General features: G+C 47.4%; 1 protein-coding gene across 1 annotated transcript in view; it reads right to left on the minus strand.

Moving 5' to 3' along the window:
* Window positions 1-252: 252 nt before the first annotated feature.
* Window positions 253-25,644, minus strand: part of HEG1 (heart development protein with EGF like domains 1) — a 68,358-nt gene continuing 42,966 nt past the window's right edge. Inside the window, exons 14-18 of the mRNA XM_072724351.1 lie at window positions 21,405-21,447; window positions 20,857-20,894; window positions 8,465-8,552; window positions 5,943-6,117; window positions 253-3,478 (exon numbers count right to left, since the gene is read on the minus strand). Coding sequence (XP_072580452.1) covers window positions 3,329-3,478; window positions 5,943-6,117; window positions 8,465-8,552; window positions 20,857-20,894; window positions 21,405-21,447 — 494 coding nt within the window. The 3' untranslated portion in view covers window positions 253-3,328. The remainder of the gene's footprint in view (window positions 3,479-5,942; window positions 6,118-8,464; window positions 8,553-20,856; window positions 20,895-21,404; window positions 21,448-25,644) is intronic.

Genomic DNA, 25,644 nt, shown 5'->3' on the forward strand with positions numbered 1-25,644 from the left:
GGCGAAGCAGCCGTCAGACGCGCCTCCAAGGCGGCTGCACTTGCCCAAAGCCAGGCCATCACCTCACCCTTCGTACACCCAAAGCCACGTACTAGTACACTCTTGCTAAACACAGCCAGCCGCTATTTTCTTAAAGATGACCTCACGTGTCCAAGAAATACATGCGATGAACCCCAAAAGACTTTTTCAAAAAGGATTCGACTTTTCAAATTTTTTTTTTTCATTTCATGTCATTAGTTCAGGTGATGCTTACTAATATTAGGGTTTTTTTTTTTTTTTTTTTTTTTTTTTTAGTATATTTAAGCCCGTCTCTCATGCCCTCTTTGACACTGAAGGTGCATTTGGATGGCGAGGCCTTCCCCAGGAGGGCAAGGCTGGGCAAAGGGCTTGAACCCTGGCTCGCTAAGGCAGATACGTATCCTCTCTGCAAGTTCACACGGGCAAGACACGGACGCTCGGATGCACGCCTCGCCAGGCTGTGGGAAAGCCGAGGACGTTGCACAGAGCCCGGTCATGGTGGGGACGCCGGAGATCCTGGTTGTGACAGGGGGGCTTCAATTGTCTCCCGGGCCCTGGGCCGGCTCATGGGGCAGAGAGGAAAAGACAGGAGAAGGAGGGCCCCGGGGAGTTTAAATAAAACGTTCAGCTGCCAGGAGGCTGGAGGTGACCCTTGTCCTGCTCTGAGAGTCCCCGTGCAGTCTGGGGCCTGCTCCAGGACACGTGGCTCCCACCGGGCCCCGCCCGTCCCTCCAGAGGTTTAAGCCTCATGAGCAGGCAAGTGTCTTTCCTGTTCCCTATGGTGGGGCCCCAGCGAGGCGGGGCCGTGGCCCTTCTGTGCACACGCATCACGCATCACACATCGCAGGTGCAGGGGCTGACGCTGGCACCTGTGCCGGAGCCGAGCCGCTGGCCTGCTGGTCATCTGCTGCCAGCCCTGCCGGCCCTGCAGGAGGCGGGAAGCCTGGCGGACGTGAAGCTGCTGTCGTGCCTTCTCAGACCCTCATGCTCTTGACACAGCCTCTCCCCAACCCCACGGCCTCTTAGCCTAACACCGTAGGGGGCCCCCTTTTTTCACAGTAAAAGAAAAGCAACATTCTTAATCCACTTCGTGTGCACAAAACCTCACAGGAAAGCATTCTTGGAACCCACAGGACGCTCTTTTCTGGACTTTGGGGTTCTTCTCAAGAAGGCTTTTGAGGCAGAACACTTCATTTTGTGTAGCTTATAGCTTCTGGTCCTGACACAGGAGACGATTTATCAGCTGTGACGTCACCTGACACCTTCAGCTAAGTGTGCCCGGGGATAGCGCCCCCCACCCCTTCCCGCTGGGGCCGGCTTTGGGTTCTGGGGATGAGCAGGGATGGGCATCAAGAGCCAGGAACGCCAGGCCGCTCCCAGGGGATCCGGGTGTGCTGGCTAGGCTGAGCGGAGGGCAGGAGCTCTCCGGAGATGGGAGACGGGCAGGCGCACAGGCTGTTGGCTTCCCCAGCGACACGCAAGCCCCAAGATTTCAGAAAGGTGATGCTCTGACACTGTCGGCTGGCGACCACTGACAAAAACAGAACGTGTATCTCAGGCGAGGAGTCCCAGGTAATGACTACGAGGCATCACACCTGATTCGTGTACCTGCTGCAGCAGGGGAACGGTGGCTCGTGGAGACCATGGGACACAGAGGTTGACACTTAAAACTCTTAGGATGAGGACTACAGAACAGTAAGGATGAGACACATTCTAAAGAGATAAGGGAACTCGGAAGAAACACCCATGCCCAGGACAGAACCGTCCCAAAGGCTGCACCGCTTCCAGAAACGTGGGGGCCGCTGAGCTCCAAGCTTCAGGGTGGAATGGTCTTTTGCCACCGTGTTCTCTGTCCCAAAGCGGCATGTGTCCAAAGCACAGGACGAGAATGATCGCAGTTCCACAAGTAGCGCTTAAAGACCCCGTGCACCAGGGACGCCCCCCGCTCCCCCACACGACCCAGATCACAGGCACAATAAATAGGACATGTGGCATCTCCTTCCCAAAGGCAACCTCTCAACTCCTTAACTGGCCCGAGGTCCTCAGTCCCCCGAAGCTGACTCAAATGATCGTGTGTCTGCGGGACCAGGGCAGTAGTATAAAGACGGGCAGGACTGCACGAGAGGAAAGAAGCTATTTCTTCAATGAACAAACAGCTCTGGGCAGCTGGTCAGCCGTTTACACTGAGTTTACAGTGTAAAGTCTACGCTACGTGGACAAGATCCAGGACAGACAGGGTCAAAAAAGCTGCCCGGGGAAGGGAAGCCGACTCAGGGGCCGCCGCTCCGTCCCAGCTCCCGGGGCCTCCTCAGGAACCTGGTGCACCTGCCCCTCAGTCGGCGGCCGGTTCTGCGGCACGTGCCGGCAGCTTCCACCTCGACGCGGACGTCGGAGTCCGGGGGAGGGCCCCGGGCACGAGGGGCGCCCCGCGGCCTGCCGCCCTCCCGCCAGGGCCTGCACCCGGCGCCGCGAGGCCTCCAATGAAAACCAAATGCAACCTGTTTTGCCCTGATGCAGACTTATTAGGAAAAGTGAGATTTAACTGGGGAGGGAGAAAACAATCTTAAATAAATGTGTCACCTTGGCTAAAAAAATGCAGTGTGTGCTATGCCTCGCACATTTCCTCAGTTTGAGGGGTGGCTTGGAAACTGCAAAGACCTAGAGCCCTACTAAGATACCGTATGCTCACCTGCAGCATCTCCAAGCCTTAGTGGTATGCTCATCATCATCATCATCATCATCATCATCATCATCATCATCATCATCTGTTGGTTAGCACGTAGATACCGGGCAAGAAAACAACCAAAGAGCCGGTATTTTGCTGTAAATTAATCACCAAATTGAGGCCTACGGAAGTGTCTGAGGAAAAGAGGCCTTCTTTTTGGAACAGTCTTGGAGAAAAATCCAAAAACAGAGGCCTCCCTACCCAATTTACTAAAGTGCAAACTAAGGGAAGACTGGGTCCTGGCGAAGGTGCCGGACGCTGTGCCCTGGCCAACACGCGGCCCTTGGGCGGGGGCCGGAGGCGCTGCAGCGCCCAGGAGACTCCCGGGACCGGCCCACGTTCACGTTCACAGTAAGGGCGAAGGTGCCCGGCGGGCAGCCCTCCGTTGCGCGTCGCGGCTCCGGCTGCCCCTTCCACTGCGGCCGTGCCCCTCGCACCTGTCCCGCTGCCTGCTTGCGCCCCAGGGGGGCTCCGCGAGGCCCGGCAGCAGCCAGGGTGCCCCGCTTCCTCCTGGGGCACCGTCCTCTGAGCCTCGAGGTCCTGCAACTTGCTCAGAGGGGTGGGCCCTCCCTGGCGCTTCGGCACTTAGAAGTAGTCTCTTCTCCTGCTCTCATCACTGATGAAAGACGGGTTATACTGTCCGGGGAAAATGCACGAGTGCCGGGACCCCGGCAGTCCAGTGTAGGCCGGGTACAGTCCATTTCGTTCAAGTTCAGGATTCCTTACACTTGTGGGCTGGTGGCCAGAGAGAAAAGAGGAAAAGTCAATTTATTATCCATGGATTTAAGTTTATGGTTTTTTTTTTTTTAAATGAAAACAAAAAACGAAAGAAAAAAATGCTACGTTTTAATAAACCTAGATGGAGGCAGCTAAACGTAGCAGAGCAGGGTCTGATCTAGAGGTCAGGACCTCCCAGGCCCTCTTCGTGGAGCCTGGGGTACCTTTGCCCTTTTCTATTCTATTCTATTCTATTCTATTCTATTCTATTCTATTCTATTCTATTCTATTCTATTTAGTTTTAAAGATTTTATTTATTGACTCATGAGAGACACAGAGAGAGAGAGGCAGAGACACAGGCAGAGGGAGAAGCAGGCTCCTTTACTTGTACTTTAAAAGGAGATTTTTAAAAAACTATCAAGAGTGGCCCAGAAATTTTAGACCAACATAGGAAAACACCTGGGCTAATTATCATAATTATCAAGATTATTACCTGATTATTATCTTCACTGTAAGGAAAAAAAGTGTCTTTTTCTGTGGAGCCCGATGGCTTTAGATCCTCTCTGGCATTTAGCAGAACACATGTCCCTGCCAGGAATGGGGAGCTGACTTTTGCAAGGTCACAGTCCCAGCGAAGCGCATCACGACTACCTGATGTGCAAAAGCAGCTTGCAGGGAATGACTTGGCTGCTTTGAGGAGACCCTCCATGAGGACCAGTGGGAGAAAAGGCTGGCCTGGCCAAAATAAGACACTGGAGACAGCATATTATGAACGTGACTCCTAGGAGTGCCCAAAGGACACCTGAGGCCACTGTGAGGGACAGCTTCTCACTCAGGGGACAGCTTCGTGCCAGAAAGCACAGGCTCTGCTGCGGACTGCTCAGCCCCTTTCTGAAATGAAGATGGGAGTTTAAGTTCCTTTTTTTTTTTTTTTTTAAGATTTTATTTATTTATTCCTGACAGACACAGAGAGAGAGAGAGGCAGAGACACAGGCAGAAGGAGAAGCAGGCTCCATGCAGGGAGCCCGATGGGGACTCCAGGACCACGCCCTGGGCCGAAGACGGCGCTAAACCGCTGAGCCACCCGGGGATCCCCTAAGTTCTTGATTACATCTGTTGAAGGCAACTCTTTAGCTAAGTCCATGGAAATGCAGTGGGGTTGGTCCTCAGACGCTACAGGTCTGTCTGTCCGTGTGTGACCTTGACACGCTCGGGTGAGAGGTGCCCAGCACCAGGTGCGAGAGCGCGGGCACACTGGGTAAGCCCCCTGCTTGGGCAGCAGAGGCCTGCAGATCCCTGGCTGCGGTTACAGTGGAAGGGCTTCCCCGACAGAGAAGACGACAAAGCACTTGTGTGGAGACATCGATGGGGAACCCTTAAACCAGCGCTGAGTTTGCATCTACGTTTATCTTTCCCTTATTTCTTTTTGTTCTTCTTTTTCAAAGGGTTTATTGGAACAACAGCTTCCCTAGCATGAACCCCTCCCATCCAAAGTCTGAACGCTCGGGGCTAGTCCCCATAGCAACTGGAGAAGTTGGGACTTGGTCACAGTGCTATTAAGTCCCCACGGGGCAAGGTTTCAGGTTTATTGCCACCTCAACTGGGTCCACAACCATGAGAGGTCGCCGACGTCTGTTGGCTTTTCAGCTCAGGAAGCCCCGTTTGTGTGGGCCGTGTGACGTGGAATGAACTGGGCTGCACATGGGTTATTCGATGTGGGACAGGAGCCAGGGTTGCAGGTGGTCTACCCTCGTCCCAAATGATGGACAAAGCCAACCACTGAAGGCCTACTGAGTGAACACTCTTCTGAGCCTCTGAGAAGCGTTGGCTGAGGATGACACTGAATTGTTCTCTGTACACCTCTTTCCAATCCCCCAGCTTTTTTTTTTTTTTTTTAAGATTTTATTTATTCATGAGGGACACAGAGAGAGAAGCAGAGACACAGGCAGAGGGAGGAGCAGGCTCCCTGCAAGGGAACCTGATGTGGGACTGGATCCCAGGACCCCGGGATCCTGGGATCATGACCTGGGCCTAAGGCAGACGCTCGACCACTGAGCCACCCGGGTGCCCCATCCAATCCCCCAGGATTGAACTACCTAACCACAGGCAGATGGTAAAGCATGGCAGACAAGACAAAAAAATGCAAGGGCCGCAGGCTAAATGCCACTAAATTCTTCTCGGTCTTTCAGTTTCCATTCTTAAAACTTAAATTCGGTCACGAGAAGGGTCATTGCGACAACTCTAAAAGTAATGTGCTAGGTGGAAATACCCTGCATTGTCTTGATGTCAAAACTAACAAATACCAAGCAAATATGTTGTAAGTAAATCAAATATTAAATTATGTAAATAAGTGGCTCCTGCCAGCACTCTCTTTAACCCCGAACCAGCTGAAGTATCTTTATTTTACCACAAAACACGACGCCTATACTTGTCAGGGGGGAACTGGAGGCTGGGTTGCCCTGGACACAGGGATAATACGCACCGAGTAATACACATCCGTCATCTGGAGGAGGTTTTTGGTGCTTCCGTTCTCATGCATTTCAATGGCTTCTCGGCCCCATTCTTGTGAGCGAGGGTTTTTGGGGTACTCCGCATATGGGGACATTTGGAAATCCCCACTTTTGAAGATGAGTTTGCTTATGTCATTTTTACTCTTTCTGTGGAACGAAAAATAGTTGACTGTTTAAATGAATAAGTTCTGTAAAGAAATGATATCTATGAGAGCACGTTTTATTATTTTAGAAGGTAAATTAGACAGAAAGCTGCCATTGCATTCTTTTGTAAACACCCGCTGGAAAACGGTATTCTTGTTATATTTAGCCTAAAACAAGTAAAAATGCAATTAAATGCAAAAAAAAAAAAAAAATCTTCTGGCTGGAAGGGCCAGGTTACCATTGACAGGATAAACACAGCCATAGTGAAGCAGTCTTTTCCAGGGGACAGAGGTCGCTGCATCGTGGGGACAGCCAGGGAAATGAGAGTCATAAATCCCCAGAAAGCTGGAGCCAGAGGGCCTTTAGGATTCTTGAACCCAATGGTTCTAAACCTGCTTGAGCATCAGAACGTACGTGGAAACTTGTAGGTCTCCCCAAGATTTACTAAAAGAGGAGCTCTGGGGATGGGACAGCTCTGGCTTTGCAAAAAAGATGAGATTTGCTGCCCAGGTCACATTTTGCTGCTAGCCAAGCTGGGATTAGAGTTCAGGCCTCCTGCCTCGCCAGCCATGTGAAGCAACTTCACAGACCATAAAACCAGGCTGTTTCATTTGCAAAAATTTCCACCTGTTTATAGTACCCACGTATATATTCTTATTTCAGCAGGTCAGGGAAAGCCCAGGACAAGCTCGCTATCTGCGAGGGTTCACTAGCAGGAGATGGTTGAAATATGTGTGGTTTTTCTATGGGATGGGCCTAGGATCAGTTGTTTTTAGTTATATCTGCCCTGGGTAAGACAATCTGAAGTTTCTTCCTTCTTACCTCACTTTCCTATAAATAATCTTTCTGGAAAGGCACAAAATGACTAAGGGTCATAAAACCAAATGTCCAGCATGTGGCTTAGGCGTTGGCCCTTCTTGTGAGTTCAAGAACAGACCTGCCACTGTGCTGCTCCCAGGCGGGTGGGGCATCCGGTCTCAAACAATGACTTGCTAATTCACGACTTCACCTTCCCGGTGAAGCCCACAGTCACGGGCTCCTTCTCCAGGCCCTCACACTACCTGGTTATCGGACACTTGGCAACTAGGAGGCTTACGTCCCCTTGAGGTTTAATCTCTCTAGTTCCTAGTCTCATACCCAGGATTTTGTTTCCACTCATAGTTTGTCTTTGACGATTTGGTGGCAACTCTGCAAACGACAGGCAAAAGCAGTACCACGAAGTCCGCATTCCCAGATGGGCAGTTAGGGCAAATTGCTCTCTGTGGCCTTACGGGAGGTGAAAGGTATCTTACGACGGACGACGGACGCCCTTCCTATCAATGGCCAAAGAGATAACTTGCTATTTTGGTAGGTTCCCTCCATCTGTTACATCAGAAAAATTCCTGCCATTTATAATCATCTAAATCAAAAGTCATAATTGTCCCTTATCTGACCAGATAATCACCGGAGAAAGGGGACGGGTGTCTTCTTTCTCTTCCTCTTCCGGTAGAAACCCAGTTGCACCGGCTTCCAAGAAGCCCAGAGCCACCCCATGAGCCTTCTGCAGCTTGTTTACTGCCAGGTAGCTCAGCTAACCCCTTCACCTTTGTTTCTAAATTTGCCCATTTAAAGTACGTTTCCGTATATTCAGACGTGTGCAACCACCATCACAGTCCATTTTTACAACAGTTTTGTCAACCTAAAAAGGAACCTCTTACCCCTTAGCCATTACTCCCCAATTCCCATCCCCACCCACCAGCCCTGGGCACCCGAGTCTTGAGTCCTGGGTGTAAGTGGCATCTCACATCCCACCATTGATTCAATTCTGTTTGCATTTCCCTGATGGCTAACTACGCGGAGCATCCTTTCACGTGCCTCCTGGTCCTTTATTCTTCTCCTTTCATGAAATGCCTATTCAAGTTCTTTGCCCACTTTTAAATGAGGTTGCTTTTTTTATGATCGAGTTGTAAGCGTTCTTTATATATTCCAGACAAAGTCTCTTATTAAAGGCATGGTTTTCAAATACTTTCTCCTGTTCCCTGGGTTGTGTTTTCACTTTCTTGATAGGGTTCTTTGAAGCACAGGAGTTTTTCATTTTGATGACGTCCAATCTAGCACTTTTTTTGTTGCTTGTACTTTGGGATGTTCTTTTTTCAGTAAAGGAAACAGAGTCCCATTTGCTGTCCTTTCTCGATGCCACTATCTATCATGAATTTCCCTTTCTCTCTCTTTTTTTTTTTAATGGTTCAGTCATACAGGATGATTTCATACTGTAAACAACCCCAAACATTCTCTAAAAGAGTAAACACAGACCCTTGCTTAGCAGAGGCCAAGAGAATCAGAATGTGAACCCTGGGCACATTGCACTCACCGGCAGCAGGTGACAATCAGTGCGATGCCCAGAATAAGTAGAAGCCCTCCTCCTGCTGCTGCGATCACCACGGTGATCAGCTGATAGGCTAAACAGGTTTAAAAAGGAGAAAAGTGGACAAGTAAGAGGTGATGAATAAATAAATGAATACAAAAGAATAGTCCCCCTCCCCCAGCACCCAGCTGGTGACCTCAGCCCCCAGGCAGGGCTCCTCTCCAGGCTAGCTCAGGCATTTGCTCTGTTGGTAGATGGCAGGATAGGCTGCCCCAAATAATCCTCTTTGGCAGGCTCATAACTTTGAACTGATTATTTTTTGAGAAATTGTGGAGCTTCCAGAGAAGCTCCATAAACGGAAGGAGTAACCCTTGTGTAAGGGAGATTTACATGAGAAAAGGGGCTTTACCAAGCATGCACCTAGGACCAGAGATCACCTTTTTCACCTGAGAGCCTGCGGTTTGGGCAGGGCAGACTCTGTTTACCAAACAGTTCCTCCTCTCACCTTCTCCAGGTGGCTTCCCACTGCTCTTGGCAGCCCTCGCACCTAGCCCTTTCCTTAGCTCAGAAGCCTGCATAAGCCTCAAATATCGGCTCCCTTTGAGTCATGTTTTTTGTGGGCCTCCCGTGTGTGCTATGTAATTACAATTGTTCTGTTTCTCTCCTGTCCATCTGTCTTTTATGGGGGGGGGGGGGGAGGTACAGTTCTAGAAGGATAGAGGGAAAACTATTTTCCTCTCCTGCCTACATGGTTTGAAGACGACTTCTCCTTTCTCAGCCACTCCTACAACGGGGGTGGATCCAAAATTCCACCTGCAGACCAGCCCCAAGGTCATGTGCATCAATGCACGGTAAAAAAAGAGAAAACTAAAGGACTACATGAAGCTTCCAAAAAATCTGTTTGGTTTTAAGAACTGTTCCATCTTCTAGGATTTGAATCTTCCCACTTTTTATCCCCCTCTCTTAAGATGGGTACGTTTATTATGTGTGAATTATGCCACCAGGAAAGTTGTTTTTCAAGAAAGCAATGGAGAAAACAGAGAATCATTTCTTGGCTACTTCCCACCCTTTGGTGTTAATTGTTTCTATGTTTGTTGAACGGATGGTGATATAGTAGATCTTAAAATTGAATTTAACTACCAGATAGTAGCAGTCATTCATAAGCACACACATGTCATATATAATGACCAATATTACAATTTCAACTAATTGGTTTCATACCTGTGTATTTCTGGCAAAATGCTGTTTTTTCAATAAGGTCTACTAAGTATTCAGATTGATTTTGTTGTTGTTGTGGAAATATAATTAAAATTTGTTCTTGGGATGTAAGGCTCAGGATTTTCAAAAAGGGCCAATAATCAGATTTTCTATAGTAAATTATAAATGGAACCATGGTCTCTAGGTATTCAGGTAAAGTCACAGGTAAATGCACAGAGCTGCCCGCAAGCAGACTGTGTGATAAAAGCAAATAGAAGTTACCCAACCATTTATGTGTCATTTATTTAAATAGCACAGAAACCTGATTATCTTGAAAAACCATCAGTATTAAGACATACAGGAAACAAAGCCAAGCCATGGAATGAGGTAACTCTCTCGCCCTCACCTCCTGACACATGTACTCAAGTTTCACTTTTAACAAAATCTCTTGAATCTAATTGACTCTTCTTTGTCCCCACCAACACCACCCTAAACCGCCATCAACTCTTGACTAGGCAACTGCGGCCACCTCCCAACTCACTGCCTGTGCCCAGTCTTGCCCACTCCTTTGAAAAATCAAGTCTGATCATGTCATTTCTCGGCTTTAAAATTCTACACTGGCTTCCGTTGTTCCTACTGGAAGACTGAAGTCTACTCCTGCTTATCCCTCCACACCAAGTTCAAATTTTCCCACCTCCAGCCAAACAAGCAGACACTCAGTTTAGAAGTGACCCTTGCAAGTGGCTGCAGTTGTGGCGGAGTCCTCTTTGGAACAGGAAGGTTTTTTTTTTTTAAAGATTTATTGGGGATCCCTGGGTGGCTCAGCGGTTTAGCACCTGCCTTTGGCCCAGGGTGTGATTCCTGGAGACCCGGAATCGAGTCCCATGTCGGGCTCCCTGCACGGAGCCTGCTTCTCCCTCTTCCTGTGTCTCTGCCTCTCTCTCTCCCTATGTCTATCACGAATAAATAAAAAATCTTAAAAAAAAATTATTTATTTACTGAGAGAGAGCATGCGTGCGTGTGTATGGGGGAGGGGGAGAGGGAGAAAGAGAGAAGCAGACTCCCCTTCTCTGCCCCAGTGGGGAGTCAGGGGGTGGAGGCGGATCCCGCGACCCTGAGGTCAGGATCTGAGCCAAAATCAAGAGTCAGAGGCTTAACCAACAGAGGCACCCAGGCGTCCCTGGAACAAGCAGTTTTGTTTAAAGAGACGCACAGACGGAGTAGGCCAATGCTTCTCAAACTACCTGCAACCAAGGACCAGTTTTTCTTTGTTGGTGCTCGTGGGTATTGTTTTCAAATACAGAAAATACACCGTCATTTGCAATTCTCATCTTTCCCTACAGGCACCAACGATCATGAATTTCCCTTTTTCCATATTTTACAGAGTCCTATTGTAGACCAAATATACAAAATGAAATACAGCTTTCTTTTTTAAGGGTCTCAGGTTTGGATGTCACCGCCACATCTGATTAACAAAAAACGTTCTCACGCGCTCACTCTCTAGTTTTGTATTAATCCTGTTCTAATCCAGGACCAGTTCATAGGGCACACTTTGGGTAGCACCGGTAGAGACCAGCATTTCTCAAGCTTTTCCTGTGCATTTGACTCACCCAGAGGGCTTAGGGTAACACAGATGCCTGGTCCCCGGCCGCAGAGATTGCACTCTGTGGGGCTGGGCTGGGGCTGGGCAGACAGGTGGTATCTCTGGCGAGCTTCTGGGGCCTGGTGCTACCAGCCTGCAGACCTGACATTGATTGCACAGGAGAGGGAAGCACACTGTCCTGAAAGCCAGAAAACCTCACACACTCGAGCATAAATGGCCAGGAGGGGATCTATCAAAACGGTCACAGAAGTTGACGCCGCCTTGGGAAATTATGGCTAATTTCTATTTTCTCCTTTGCATTTTCCTATACTTCCAAGATGTTACTCATATGCTCACACACACACACACAAACAACATCCTCTCAATCTAGAAATTGTGTTTATACGTATACATACGTGTAATTTATTTTATACATATATATAATTTTTTACAGTACATTTGATGCTCTTTGGCAATTAGGTCTTATTACTGGGAACTTGTAATCAGCTTCTAGACAAGATGACCCAGAGATTTTTTTTTCCTTCTTATCTGCTATCAAGTAGGTTCATAAACTACAAGAGATCTTTTGAACTTAAGACTGACTTTGGATTTATTATGAGGCCACATAAAGATCACAAGTGCACGGCATTTAAATCAACGTCACCTATAATGTGTACAGTCTTATGGGCGCTCTTATTGGGGTGAGACAGAAGGCAGGGAGTGTCATCCCAGGCTTGTCCATCCTATACTTTCTGGTTTGAAGAGATTCTCCAGAATGATGAACCTGGAATTCTTAATCTTACTTTCTCGTTGTCGTCTGTTGATATTTCACAGTCTTTATCTTTTCTTTATTCTTTTTGTGATTTGGTCATAGGTTGCTGCTGCTGTCATTGCTGTGGGGAGCTCACTGTGGGCCTTGGTCTTTTCCTATAAGCTACGTTGGTCCTTGCTTACATGCTCATTTGGGATGGAAACTAGGAATAGACTGTCTGCATAGCCAACCCCTCTCTGGGAACATTCACCCCCATTATGTGGAGGTTCTGGCCGGGGGTGGTTGTAGTGGGTCGGGCTTGTATGTGCAGCACCAACCCTGGCTACAGCTAACTGGTATGGATTCAAACTGGATCAGTCAGTTCCTTCCCAGGAGTCTCAATTGGGTAAAGAGAGAGCAAGAGAGAGAGAGAGAGAACGAGAGAGCGCTCATAAAAAATGAGCCATTTTCTTTCAAAGTGGCTGAGCCAGTGACACATACTCAGTGTCACATTGTCTGGGAAGGAGGAAAAGCCTGTACACAGACACACACAGCAAAGCGTGAAGATGAGAGATGAAGATGGGGTCAGGTTACTGTGTACTCTGAAGAGCAGACCCCAACCTCTGGCTGCTGTGGTTCCCCACAATTCCCTGATTCTTATTCCTTCTGATGCTGGAATTCCATGACACACCCCAGGATCCTTCCAATAAACTGTCTTTTGTTGCTTAAGCCAGTGAGGCTTATTTACTCCAGAAGGACCTTAGCCAACTGTGTTACTGTGATTTATAATGAGAAATCATATATTTGGGCTTGCCCCCCTCCCTGGTACAGAGCTCTTAAAACTCTTGGAATGTCTTTTGTTATATTAATGAGGTGATTTTGGGGAAGCACCTGATGGGGGCTGGGGGCCTAGAGAACTGACCTGGTGATTAGAGAGTTAGAACTTTCAGTCCCTACCCTTGTCCTCTGGAGAAGCGACAGAGGCTGGAGGTTGACTTCACGAACGGCCGATGACTTAGTCAATCGTGCTGACATAAAGAAACCTCCATAAAAACCCAAAGGGACAGAATTCGCAGAGCTTCCACATGGGTAAACATGTAGAGAGCTGGGGAGCATGGCTTTCTGGGAAAGAGCATGGAAGCTCCACACCCTTCTCCCCCCAGGCCTAGCCCTATGAACCTCTTCTGTCTGTTCATCCTGAGTTATATTCTTTTATAATAAACCAGTGATCTAGTAAGTAAACTATTTATTTTCAGTTCTGTGAGCCACTGGAGAAAATGAATCCAACCCCAGCTGGGTATCATAGGGACCACTGATCTATATACGGCTGGTCAGAAGCACAGGTAATAGGCACCCAGATTTGCAGTTGCATCTGATGAAGGAAGGAAGACAATCTTGTGGGACTGAGCCCTTAACCTGTGGGATCTGATGCTGTCTTCAGGTAGATCAGAAGTGTCAGAAGTGAGTTAACTGCTTGGTGGTGTGGGAAAAACACACATCAGAAATGAACGAATCAATACATCTTGTTTTAGAACCCTTGAACAGACCTTTCTAGGTGGCCACATTAATTTAATTTTATTCTTTTTTTTTTTTTTTTTTTTTTTTTAAGTAGGCTCCATGCCCAGCACGGAGCCCAACTTGAGGCTTGCTTGAACTCATCCCTTTGAGAACAAGACCTGAGCTGAGATCAAGAGTCGGATGCTTAATGGACTGAGCCATCCTGGCACCCCTCATTAGTTTTATTTTAAAATTCATTCATTTCTCCCCATATCCCCCCCCCCACTGAGCTCATTAGTAATGCATAGTTACTATCATACATAAATAAAAATTTAAAAAAAAAATAAAGTAAAAAAAATTGAGATCCCTGGGTGGCGCAGCGGTTTGGCGCCTGCCTTTGGCCCAGCGCGCGATCCTGGAGACCCAGGATCGAATCCCACGTCGGGCTCCTGGTGCATGGAGCCTGCTTCTCCCTCTGCCTATGTCTCTGCCTCTCTCTCTCTCTCTGTGACTATCATAAATAAATAAAAATTTAAAAAAATAAAGTAATGCATAGTTAGAATTTTGTCTTTTAAATCTTTTTCCATTCCCCTTGAATCAGCTTTCCTTTAGAATCTCCGTTCACAGCATTTTTCCTTCTCTATGCCTTTTGAAATGTATCTTTCTCACATCTATAGGCTGTATGAGGCCATACCTACAAGTGGATGGATTCAGAGCAGTGTTCCCCTCTCCCAAGCCCTGCTTCCTTTCCATTCTGACATTGAGCAAGGTGGGTCAAGACTGCGTGAGATGCTGGCTTCAAAGTGAATGAGGTTTGCAGCTGACTTCTGGACAATTATCTATTTTTCCTCCTAAGCGGTTTAGCGCTGTCATCTTGGATGTTTATGATGAGTGACTGACCCCTGCCACACACTGGTATAAATCTTTTTAAAGCCCAGCGTAACCATAGACTAAACATCCTTAAAAGATACTTTATACACCTGCACCAGATGGTGGGATGGGAGGGAAGACAATGTCGAAGACCCTTAAGGTGAACATTCTAGTTTCATTGGAAGCCAAGGAAGAGGACAATACGTGGGGGAAAAGGCTCTAAATCCTTGCTGGCCATGCTAGGAGTCTGGTGGGGAAGGGTCTGTGCTGGGGGAAACACAGGACCTCTGAATGGAGAGAATGCCCTACAAAAAGGCATGTTACGAACATAATAAGAGAGATGGATAAAAACGTCTGCAGCCAGACAAAGGTGATCTAAGAAAATTATGAGTTCTGGAATCACAAAGTGACAAGAACCACAAAATAGAAAAATGGCTTGGAAGATGAGAATATTAAAAAAAAAAATTAAAAAGGTAGTAAGAGGGGAATGGTACATCTGCAGAGCAGAATTTCATAGTTACGGAAAGTGACCTTATAAAATTATATACATAAAAATATTGTGCAGCCACTAGGTTTAAAAGGTTACAAAAGAGTATATTCTGTTAGAGAGATACATAAATATTCTGGAAAGATATGTAAAACCAGTGCTTCTCAGACTTTAACATGCATACAAATCTGCATATTGATCAAATCAAGGCGTCTGGTTAAAATTCAGATTCTGATTCTGTAGGTCTGGAGTGGAGGTGAAGCCGGCGCTACTGGTGCCTGGGCCCCGCTTCGTGGCTGGGGAAGACGCCCACGTCTGCTTAATGGGTGAGGAGACTACTTACTGCAATTTCCTTCTTCCCCTTCAACTTATATCTATTTCTAACTAACTTGAGTTTAAAAAAGGAAAATTAAAAAAAATAAATTAAAAAAATAAAAAATAAATAAAATAAAAAATAAAAAGGAAAATTAGGGCAGCCCCGGTGGCTCAGCGGTTTAGCACCTCCTTCAGCCTGGGGCACGATCCTGGAGACCCCGGATCGAATCCCGTGTCGGGCTCCCTGCATGGGGCCGGCTTCTCCCTCTGCCTGTGTCTCTGCACCCCAACCCCCGTGTGTCTCTCATAAGTAAATAAAATATTAAAAAAAAAGGAAAATTAATGGGTATGTGTTATTTTATATTATAAGAAAACAACATTAATTATTCTAAAGAGAGAAAAGAGGGGAAGCAAACCTAGAGGATGTGCTACATGCAAGGGGAGCTGATGTAAAAGCCAAGCAAAGGAGGAAATGCACGCCTGAGAAAAGGCGAGCAGCCAGGGGAAGCCAGGGGTAGAGGCCAACTTGCTTGGGTCTGTGGAATAAACAGACACAATAAACAGACACGTTTGATGTGGAAAGAAAATAAAAAGAAGCGCAGGGAGAGGTGCAGACGTGAGCTGGAGGGTGGGTGCAGGGGTGCAGGTGGCTGGCCTTGCCAGGTGCCCACGGGAGTCCACTTGGGCCCGTGCAACCTCCTACCCCTGAGACCGAAGAGCTTGTGAGAAGGGCTTGTCCTGACCTCTCCAGCTTGAAAGAACGAGGAATGGAATCTGCACGCAACTAGAAAGCTAACAGAAACTTTTAGAAAGGCAGGCCATGGGTTGTGCCTAAACTCAGAATATCATGGAACGGGATGACTCCCAGGAATGTAGGAGAGAGGGACTCTCAAGACTGTGACTTGGCCAAACGGAGCCGGGCTCTCCACCTCATGGGACTTGGGTAGGGCCTTTGTCCCCAAGAAGTCTGCATAGAGAAGAAGCGATTCTAGCCTGCAGAGAATACAGCCTCAGCCCTCGCCCCGGGAAGGCACTGACTGTCACTGGTGGCGATAACAGAAGTGACTGTGGTGAGAGCCCTGTGGTTTGACAAAAAGACTGCACAGGGCGGCATCACCGGGGAGGGGGTGAAATTCAGGTGTTCCCCATTCCTTAACCAACCCCGAGGGCAGGTGCTGTTTATCATCGGCCACTATTCACTGCCTTGCAACACTAAAACAGGTGCAAAATCATGCGGTGACGTCAACACACCATGCTGGAGCTACCCAAAGTCACCAACCCAAGGTGGCTGGGACAGAGCCATCCGGACGGCAGCCTGCCCTCTGCTGGACATGATGATGACAATTTGGGTGAAAGGGGAAGGAAGAAAAGTCTCAGGATCAGAGAGAAACCCTGGCCCGGGCCAGGAGTCCACAAACAAACAAAAAGGGTGGGGTGGGGGGAACGCAGGAACTTAGAGAAGAGTCAATGGATGGATACAGGGGTAAATCACCTGCAGACTACCTAGTATTTGATGAACTCTGAAAAAGATCACTAGATGCCACTTAGAGCAACGCCCTGCAGCTCCCTTCCTTTCCCTCAACCCTTTAAGGGGCTTTCCCCTAGATCCATTCTTCCTCCACGGTTCACTCTTGCTTCCATCCACCAAGAAATCGAAGCCTTTTCTGGTATAGCCTATTCAGGGAGCTGTTTGACTCGAGGAGGTCTGAGGCACTGGCTCACGGGAGGCCTGTCAGGACCAGGAGGCGCCAGGACTTGGCAGCGGGCATCGCCCACCTCCTGCTCCCTGGCTCAGCCCCGGGGCTCCCACGTCTCCGCACTCCCACCTGTCCGCTCCCTCTCTGCCACCTGACGGGCTCCTCTTCCAATAGGGTGCTTGCACCTGGGATTCAATGCTCCGGTGCCTTGGGCCCTCCTCCCTCCTTCAAATTACTCTGAAGCCCTTTTCCATGGCATCATCTGAGCCTCCCTGTTTCTAACACTTACAAGGTTTCAGACTAAGGTGTGCAGGCTTGTGGTGCAATCACGGCTCTTAGCTCTAAAATCCCCGCTTTCAAAAAACGTGACCATTTTGCAGTAGTGTCCTCGCATTGGGCGAACAGCTCTCAAATATCTTGAACGTCTTGCCTGATTTCGGCCTCCTCTTTCTACATAGAAAGTTCTAGGCTTTCTTCTATTTTTGGGTGCAGGCTACTCCGTCCTGGGATCCGTTTCAGATGCTCTACGGCTGGCTCAGTGCTGGCGTTAAGAAGTGAGATGCACACCAGAAAGCCAACGAGGCAAATCCGTACGTATCCCAGGCAGCCCCTGTGACGCACAGATTCCTTCCTGAACATAAGCATTAAAAGATCCTGAACCCAGGTGAAAAGCTTGCCTAAGTAGTGATTTTTTTTTTTTTTTAAGAAAAGGACATACACCGCTTTCCATACTGTTTTACATTAAGCCAAATCTCAAAAAAAAAAAAAAAAAATCCTGAAGCCTCCAGTTATGGAATGTATAAGTCACATAAATAAGAGGTCCTGGGCCCCCTGGGTGGCTCAGTGGGTGAGCACCTGCCTTCAGTTCAGGCTGTGATCCCGGGGTCCTGGGATCGAGTTTTGCACTGGGCTCCCCGCAGGAAGCCTGCTTCTCCCTCTGCCTGTGTCTCTCATGAATAAATAAAATCTTTTTTTTAAAATTTATTTATGATAGTCACACACACAGAGAGAGAGAGGCAGAGACATAGGCAGAGGGAGAAGCAGGCTCCATGCACCGGAAGCCCGACGTGGGATTCGATCCCGGGTCTCCAGGATCGCGCCCTGGGCCAAAGGCAGGCGCCAAACCGCTGCGCCACCCAGGGATCCCAAAAATCTTAAAAAAAAAAAAAAAAAAAAAAAAAAGAACTAAAAGGTCCTGCATAGGGAACGTAGTCCGTGGTCATGTGATAGCGCTGCATGGTGACAGGTGGTCGCTACACATGTGGTGAGCACAGCATACTGCACGGACTTGTCAAATCACGATGTCATACACCTGACGCTAATGTAACATTGTGTGTCGACTCTACTCCAATTTAAGAAAACCCAACAGTGAAAGCCTGCCTTTTGTTTTGTCTGAAGATCTAATTGGCTTTGTTAAATGTTTCATGAGTCAGGGATTTCGCTCTAGCAAGTGGAGAGGAGCTCCTGAAGCTACCGTTTCAAGCACTGATATTTAAAAATAATTTAAAAAATAAAAAGATAAAAATAATTTTGACTACTTTTTAATTTTTAAAAAGCCTAACCTTTGATAACTTCCTCCTCTTGTTAAACTGAGTACACCTCTGTGATGTTGTGAGACGGTAAGAAGTATCGCTTTGGTCTTCCCTCCTGGTTCTTAACATAAGAGCTCCTAAAATCCTTGACATTTCTCTCTCTTTTTTTAAAGATTTTATTTTTATTTATTCATCAGAGACACACAGAGAGAGGCAGAGACACAGGCAGAGGGAGAAGCAGGCTCCCCAGAGGGAGCCTGATGCAGAACTCAATCCCAGGACCCAGGGGGATCATAACCTGAGTCAAAGATAGAGGCTCAACCACTGAGCCACCCAGGTGCCCCAAATCCTTGGAATTTGAGTGAAAGAGGTGACAGTGACATCTTTTCTTATTCATAAGGTGCCTCTTGCAACCACACCTCAGTTTATGCTAATGAAGTAACTCTGAGGATGGGGCTGGTTGCCACAGGAAGCCATCAGAGGGTTGGAAATTTCAGCCCCACCTCCAACCTCCAATGGTCAATGACCAATGATTTCATAAATCCATACTCTGTAATGGAACCCCGCCCCCCTAAAAATCCTAAACAATGAAGTTCAGAGAAATTCTGGGTTGGTGGACACATAAAGGTGCGGGGAAGGTGGTGCACCTGGGAAAGCCTGGAAGCTTTGATCACCTGCCCTATACCTGCCCATGCATCTCCTCCATGTGGCTGTTCCTGTGTATCCTTTAATAATCAACTGGTGATATTAAGTTTCTTGCACATGTGATCCGACTCCTCTGTATCTGTAGGCTCTGGAAGCTGTTCTAGCAAATTACTGCACCTGAGGAGGGGGTCATGGGAACCTCGGATTCAGGCTGGTGAGAAGTTCCAGAGGCCTAGACTTGGGACTGTCTGAGGTGGGGGCAATCCTGGGACGCTGAGACCTTAACCTGCGATGTCTGGCACGAATTCTGGAAAAATGTCAGAATCACTTGGTGTGAGGAAAACCTCCACGCATTTCGTGTGTGAGAAGCCTTGTGAGTAAAAACCAGTTCATAATAGCATGGGCCACCGTTTGGTGTCGACCTGGGTCCGTCACGATGAGTATCTGTGCTTATGTGCTTTTATGGCACGATAGTGTCGTTAGGGATTACTAAGTAAGATAGGGTTGTCTACTGCTCAGTGGCCCCAGCTTCCTACTTAAAAAAAAAACCCAGACATTAATTCTGTGAGCTCCTTCCTCTGTGCTATAGGACTCTAAATATATCTGCTTCTAGAAGTGCTGCCTGAGTCTTTCTCTTAGGCTGTCCACTGTAATCTCTTGCTAGTTTGCAGTCAGGATAAAGCCGATGCCCCAAATCGCCAGTCATCCCAGATGGATATGCAATTCCAAGTCTCCAGACTCTGGCCTCAAAGTGGCTCCATGCTGGGCACGTCGACATAGCTTTATGGCAGTTAAGTCTCTATGTTTTTTACTTTATTGTTTTATTTGGTTAATTTTTAAATTTATGCTCAAAGAAAGTACAATAAGGAAACTTCCTAACAGAAAGCTTTATGAGCAAAGAAAATACCAGTGAAGACATGAACTGCCAGGGATATTCCCAGGGAACAGGAACTGGCACTTTTACACGTGTTAAATAAGACCACGTCTACTTTTGGTCCAGTGAACTTCGAATATGGACTGTTGGCACACTCATCTATAGGATGAGGGTCAAACTTATCCTAAAATAAAGTACTGAATGTTATTATTCCCATTATATCCTAGATCCCAGATGGAATAATTATGGAATTATTCATTCCATAATTTCTCAGCTTTTTTTTTTTAATTTCTCAGCTCTTGATACCAGAAGATGTCAGTGAAAGTGATCTTGAATGAGTCACAACTGCTTTTCTCAAGGGACTGAAGCCACCCTCCATCCTGCAGCCTGACCTGATTCTCTTCATCAGGGGCTGTGCTGCTCTGGGACTCCTGCTGCTTCCACAATGGATACAGATTAGAGTCTAAAGTCTCAGGCTGCCCATCAGACACCCCAACAGCTTGGTCCCCATGTACTCTGCCAAACTAACCCTCCACTCCATCTTCTTCTCCTCCTGTCCCCAGCTGCCCCACACACACCGTCCCTGCAACCCCACTGACCCAGGCTGCCCCCAGACCTTGAAGATGTTCTTGCTGCCTGGATTCCTTCTCCCTCCACACCTGCCAGTCAAAGTCTTCCAAAATCTCTACTTCCATCCACTCCAAGGACTCAGGAGGCTCTTCTACTTTGCTAGGCATGCTTGCTTCCTCCCTCCCCGCCTCCTACCTAATTTCTTGTATTAACACCCCACAGTCAGGGCTGTTTAGGAATGTGCTGGAAAGCACTTTGCTTTCCCCATACCTCCCAGCCCAGGAGCTGAAAAGTGAGGGAATGGGGTAGAGACCCAAGTCTTGTGCACCGACAACCATGCCAGGGCTTTGCCCTGCCACCCCCTTACTTCTGAATACTCACGGTTTCCACAGTTGAGACCACCAAGCCCAAATGGGCAACTGCAAGTCAACAACAACAACAAAAGAACGAGAATTAATTTTAAAAGTCAAAAGAAATAACTGAGGCAATCTACCCAAATAACTTACTTATTAAATATTTATTTTAATTAATTTATTTTAGTTTCAGAGGTAGAGTTTAGTGATTTATCAGTTGCATATGACACCCTGTGCTCATTCCATCATGTGCCCTCCTTACTGCCCATTAGCCAGTTATGCCATCCCCCCACCCACCACCCCTCCAGCTACCCTCAGTTGTTTCCTAGAGTTAAGAGTCTCTCATGGCTTGCCTCCCTCTCTTTTTCATCCTATTTTATTTTTTCTTCCTTCCCCTGTGGATCCTCTGTTTTGTTTCTTAAATTCCACATATGAGTGAAATCATAGGATATTTGTCTTTCTCTGATTGACTTATTTCACTTAGCAAACACCCTCTAGTTTCATCCATGTTGTTGCAAACCCAAGTAACTTCTAAATAAGTTCAAATTCATCAGAATAAATGAGCAGGGAGCCTACCTCATACAGGTTTCATTTTCAAGCCTATATCCATCTTCGCATGCTAAAAGAGAAAAGGAAAATCCATGAATATGATCCAGGTTGGCCCAAACTGACAGTTATTAGACACCAGCCGCTTTAAAGTCCACAAGAATCTTCTAGAACCAGAAGTTTACAAATAGCTTTAGAATTATCTATAACCGGGGGATCCCTGGGTGGCTCAGCGGTTTAGCGCCGCCTTCAGCTCAGGCCGTGAACCTGGAGACCCGGGATTGGGATCGAGTCCCGCATCGGGCTCCCTGCACGCAGCCTGCTTCTCCCTCTGCCTGTGTCTCTGCCTCTCTCTTTCTCTGTGTCTCTCATGAATAAATAAAATCTTAAAAAAAAAAAAAAAAGAATTATCTATAACCTGTCAGCTCAACTCTTAATTTTATCACAAAATTGTCTTAAACCTAAGAGTGGCTCTCAGTTTGCCATGTATAAGAAAAAAAGGATCGTGATAGCAATCGTAGTATCTACCTTACAGTTTCTTGGAGGGAATTAAGCAGAGCAAGGCATGCAAATGGCTTGGCATGGTGCCTGGCACATAGTTACCACTGAATAAATGATTGTAGTTATTACTGTCCAACAAATGCAATTCTTTTGGGGAGTTCTCTGTGGCCCGTGTACCATCCTTCCATACGCACAAAGACAAATGATCTACCTTCTTTAACGTAAGTCAAACCTTTGACCTGCTGTTGACTCCATCAACCCCTTCCAAGAGGAAGAAGGAGCTGTGCCATCCTCTGGGACACGGTCCTGGTAGGTGCCTCAATTTTCATAGGAGAATGCTCGCCCTGTCTATCATCTGTGCAGGGGATTCTGGACATACGTAGGGGAGTGCTAATCAGCACAGCACCCAAGAACATAACGTGGAACCCTCTGGTGGTGCTGCTCAGGGACTGAAGGGCTGTGGCCCAGCCATTCCTGTGGGTCAGCAGTTCTTGAATTTATTTGAACACAGAACATTTCCAACACTAAATAAGCTGATGGAACAGCATGAACTATAATGCACGCTGAGATGAAAGCAGACAATAAAAAATGGCTTCATAGTCAAATTCATCGCTGCAAGAAGTGATAGAAATTCGTTTCATGAATAATGTACGATACACACTGCATAAAAGATCACAGATAAGAAAAGGTACATAGCGTAGAGCGGGGATCCCTGGGCAGAGAGACACATGCTAATGGTGAGATGTGCGTGTCAGAGCGCACACGGCTGGGGCGGGGGGTTGGTGCACACCCTCCTGGGCCGGGACGGGAGCTCTCGGAGGCATTCTGGATGCTCTGTTACGGATTAACGCCTAATAATACCAACTTAGGTAGATGTACTCAGTGCTGCTCTTCCTTCTGTTTTTAATGTTAAATGCTAAATTTTTCTAGCATCTATTTTGTTGTCAGAGATCACTGACATATCACTAGAGTTGACTGGAACAGTTCAGAAAACGCTGCTCTAAATAGTCTGCGATTCTCTTACAGCAAGAAGATCGCGAGAGCTGCAAGCCTGGACTGAGCTGTTCTGGCTCCACAGAGCTTTTCTTTTCTTTTTTTAATTATTATTATTTAAAAAAAATTTTTATTGGAGTTCAATTTGCTAACATATAGCATAACACCCAGTGCTCATCCCGTCAAGTGCCCCCCTCAGTGCCCGTCACCCAGTCACCCCAACCCCCCGCCCACCTCCCCTTCCACCACCCCTTGTTCGTTTCCCAGAGTTAGGAGTCTCTCATGTTCTGTCTCCCTCACTGATATTTTCACTCATTTTCTCTCCTTTCCCTTTATTCCCGTTCACTAATTTTTATATTCCCCAAATGAATGAGACCCTATAATGTTTGTCCTTTTCCGATTGACTTATTTCACTCAGCATAATACCCTCCAGTTCCATCCACATCGAAGCAAATGGTGGGTATTTGTCGTTTCTAATGGCTGAGGAATATTCCAGTGTATACACAGACCACAGCTTCTTTATCCATCATCTGTCGATGGACACCGAGGCTCCTTCCACAGTTTGGCTATTGTGGCCATTGCTGCTAGAAACATCGGGGTGCAGGTGTCCCGGCGTTTCATTGCATCTGAATCTTTGGGGTAAATCCCCAGCAGTGCAATTGCTGGGTCGTAGGGCAGGTCTATTTTTAACTCTTTGAGGAACCTCCACACAGTGTTCCAGAGTGGCTGCACCAGTTCACATTCCCACCAACAGTGCAAGAGGGTTCCCCTTTCTCCACATCCTCTCCAACATTTGTTGTTTCCTGCCTTGTTAATGTTCCCCATTCTCACTGGGGTGAGGTGGGATCTCATTGTGGTTTTGATTTGTATTTCCCTGATGGCAAGTGATGCGGAGCATTTTCTCATGTGCTTGTTGGCCAAGTCTATGTCTTCCTCTGTGAATCCACAGAGCTTTTCCTGAGCTACATTCTCTTGCATCAGGGGCTCTTATAAATAGCAGCAGCATTGGGGAAGTCCCTGGGACTTATTACAGGATGTCATGGGCCATGCCGCCACGATACCATACAGTAACCTCTCAATGAGGACGCCCCAAAGAAAGTTCCCTTGGGCCTCTGGTCCTAAAAAGATGAGGATGCGGGATCCCTGGGTGGTGCAGCGGTTGGGCGCCTGCCTTTGGCCCAGGGCGCGATCCTGGAGACCCGGGATCGAATCCCACGTTGGGCTCCCGGTGCATGGAGCCTGCTTCTCCCTCTGCCTGTCTCTGCCTCTCTCTCTCTCTCTCTGTGACTATCATAAATAAATAAAATATTGAAAAAATTAAATAAAATAAATACAAAAAAAAAAAAAGATGAGGATGCTTCTGAACAATTGTACTTTATTTTATGGACCCTGACTCTTTCTAAAGCCCTATTTCTCTCTTTGCCTCAGTATCCAGGAAGCTCAGAACTTGAGCGAGTGGCCTACCTTTAGCAAACATGTAGGACCTGATAGCCTATCTTTCTGCATCTTTTGCAACAAAGTAGGGCAAAATCATCACATCCGCTTTAGGGAAGGAGGAACGAGGCCCCTCTCCCATATCTTTGACACCTTTGAGTCTGCTGGGGCCTTCTCTAAGGAACAAGCTGGGCACTCCTGCTTCCCTAGGTGTGGAGAGCATCATGCCCTGGCAGTCCTCATGCTACAGCAGCTTGTGGGAGCCGGAAAGCCACCCCTGGGCGCCCCATGCATGGCTGTGTCTGCAGGCAGCTTCGCAGGCACCGCTGGTGTGCCCATGACTCATCTCCATCCATCTCAGCACTGAGGCAGGCTGATGTCACACCAGCCTGTTCTATTCTGAACACTTCTTCCTGGAAATGTTTTTACATCAGATCTACCCACCCAACCCTCATCTGCTGGGTGGGAGCTTTCCAACCTGTGGCTGTCATCCAGCCAGACGTAACGTCCATCTGTTGTCCTGCCTACAAGCTGATGGGCTGGGCTGTTTTCACTTGGCTTCAGAGGTGGCCCGACTTCCTGGTGTTAATGGTACTTCTTTACTTCAAATGGGTTTGTTCAGTCATTTCATCAAAGACAGAGTGCCACCACGGTTCTTGGAGGAAAAGCTCATTGTAAGATGCTCCAGTGCTCCTTAGGCTCTAGCTCCTCTTCACATACTAGCAGGACTCTGACCCATGGGGCACTGAAGACAAAACGAATGTAGCAACAGCTGGTAGTAGTGCCCAGGCCAGGCTTCCCATACTGAACAAGTCAATGCAAATCTCTGGCCTTTTTGTAAGTAAGTGGCAGAGTCTTCAAGACTCTTGTTTCCAAGACCTCCTACTCTTGTCCGATCCCATTTGCAGACCCGTCATCCATTTGTTAACTCGACAGACATTTGTTAAAGCCCACAACGTGCTAAGGATATTCTAGACATAGGTCTGGCTTTCAAGGCATTGGTGAGAGAAAGAGGCCTGTCAGAAGGACACCTACTTTAATTTTAGGATGCTTTGGAAGTCTGAAGACACGGGGAAGCTATTTTATGTGAGGACTGCGTATGTATACAACAGAGAGCAATACAGGCTTGCTAAGGTATAGCTTTAGGAAACACACCCACACACCCCTATCCTCCATCTATACTGAGGACTGACCTCAGATTTGAGGTGTCCAAAAGGGGCTTTATTTTAAACACCCCTGTGCTCCAACACAAATGGCCAGAAGGTGTCACTGCAACCCATCAGAACCCAGCCAACAGGGCTGTGGCCCAAGGAGCTGCCGATTCCATTCATCAGAGGCCTGG

Source organism: Vulpes vulpes, chromosome 1 (assembly GCF_048418805.1).
Source record: "Vulpes vulpes isolate BD-2025 chromosome 1, VulVul3, whole genome shotgun sequence".
Classification (NCBI taxonomy): domain Eukaryota; kingdom Metazoa; phylum Chordata; class Mammalia; order Carnivora; family Canidae; genus Vulpes; species Vulpes vulpes.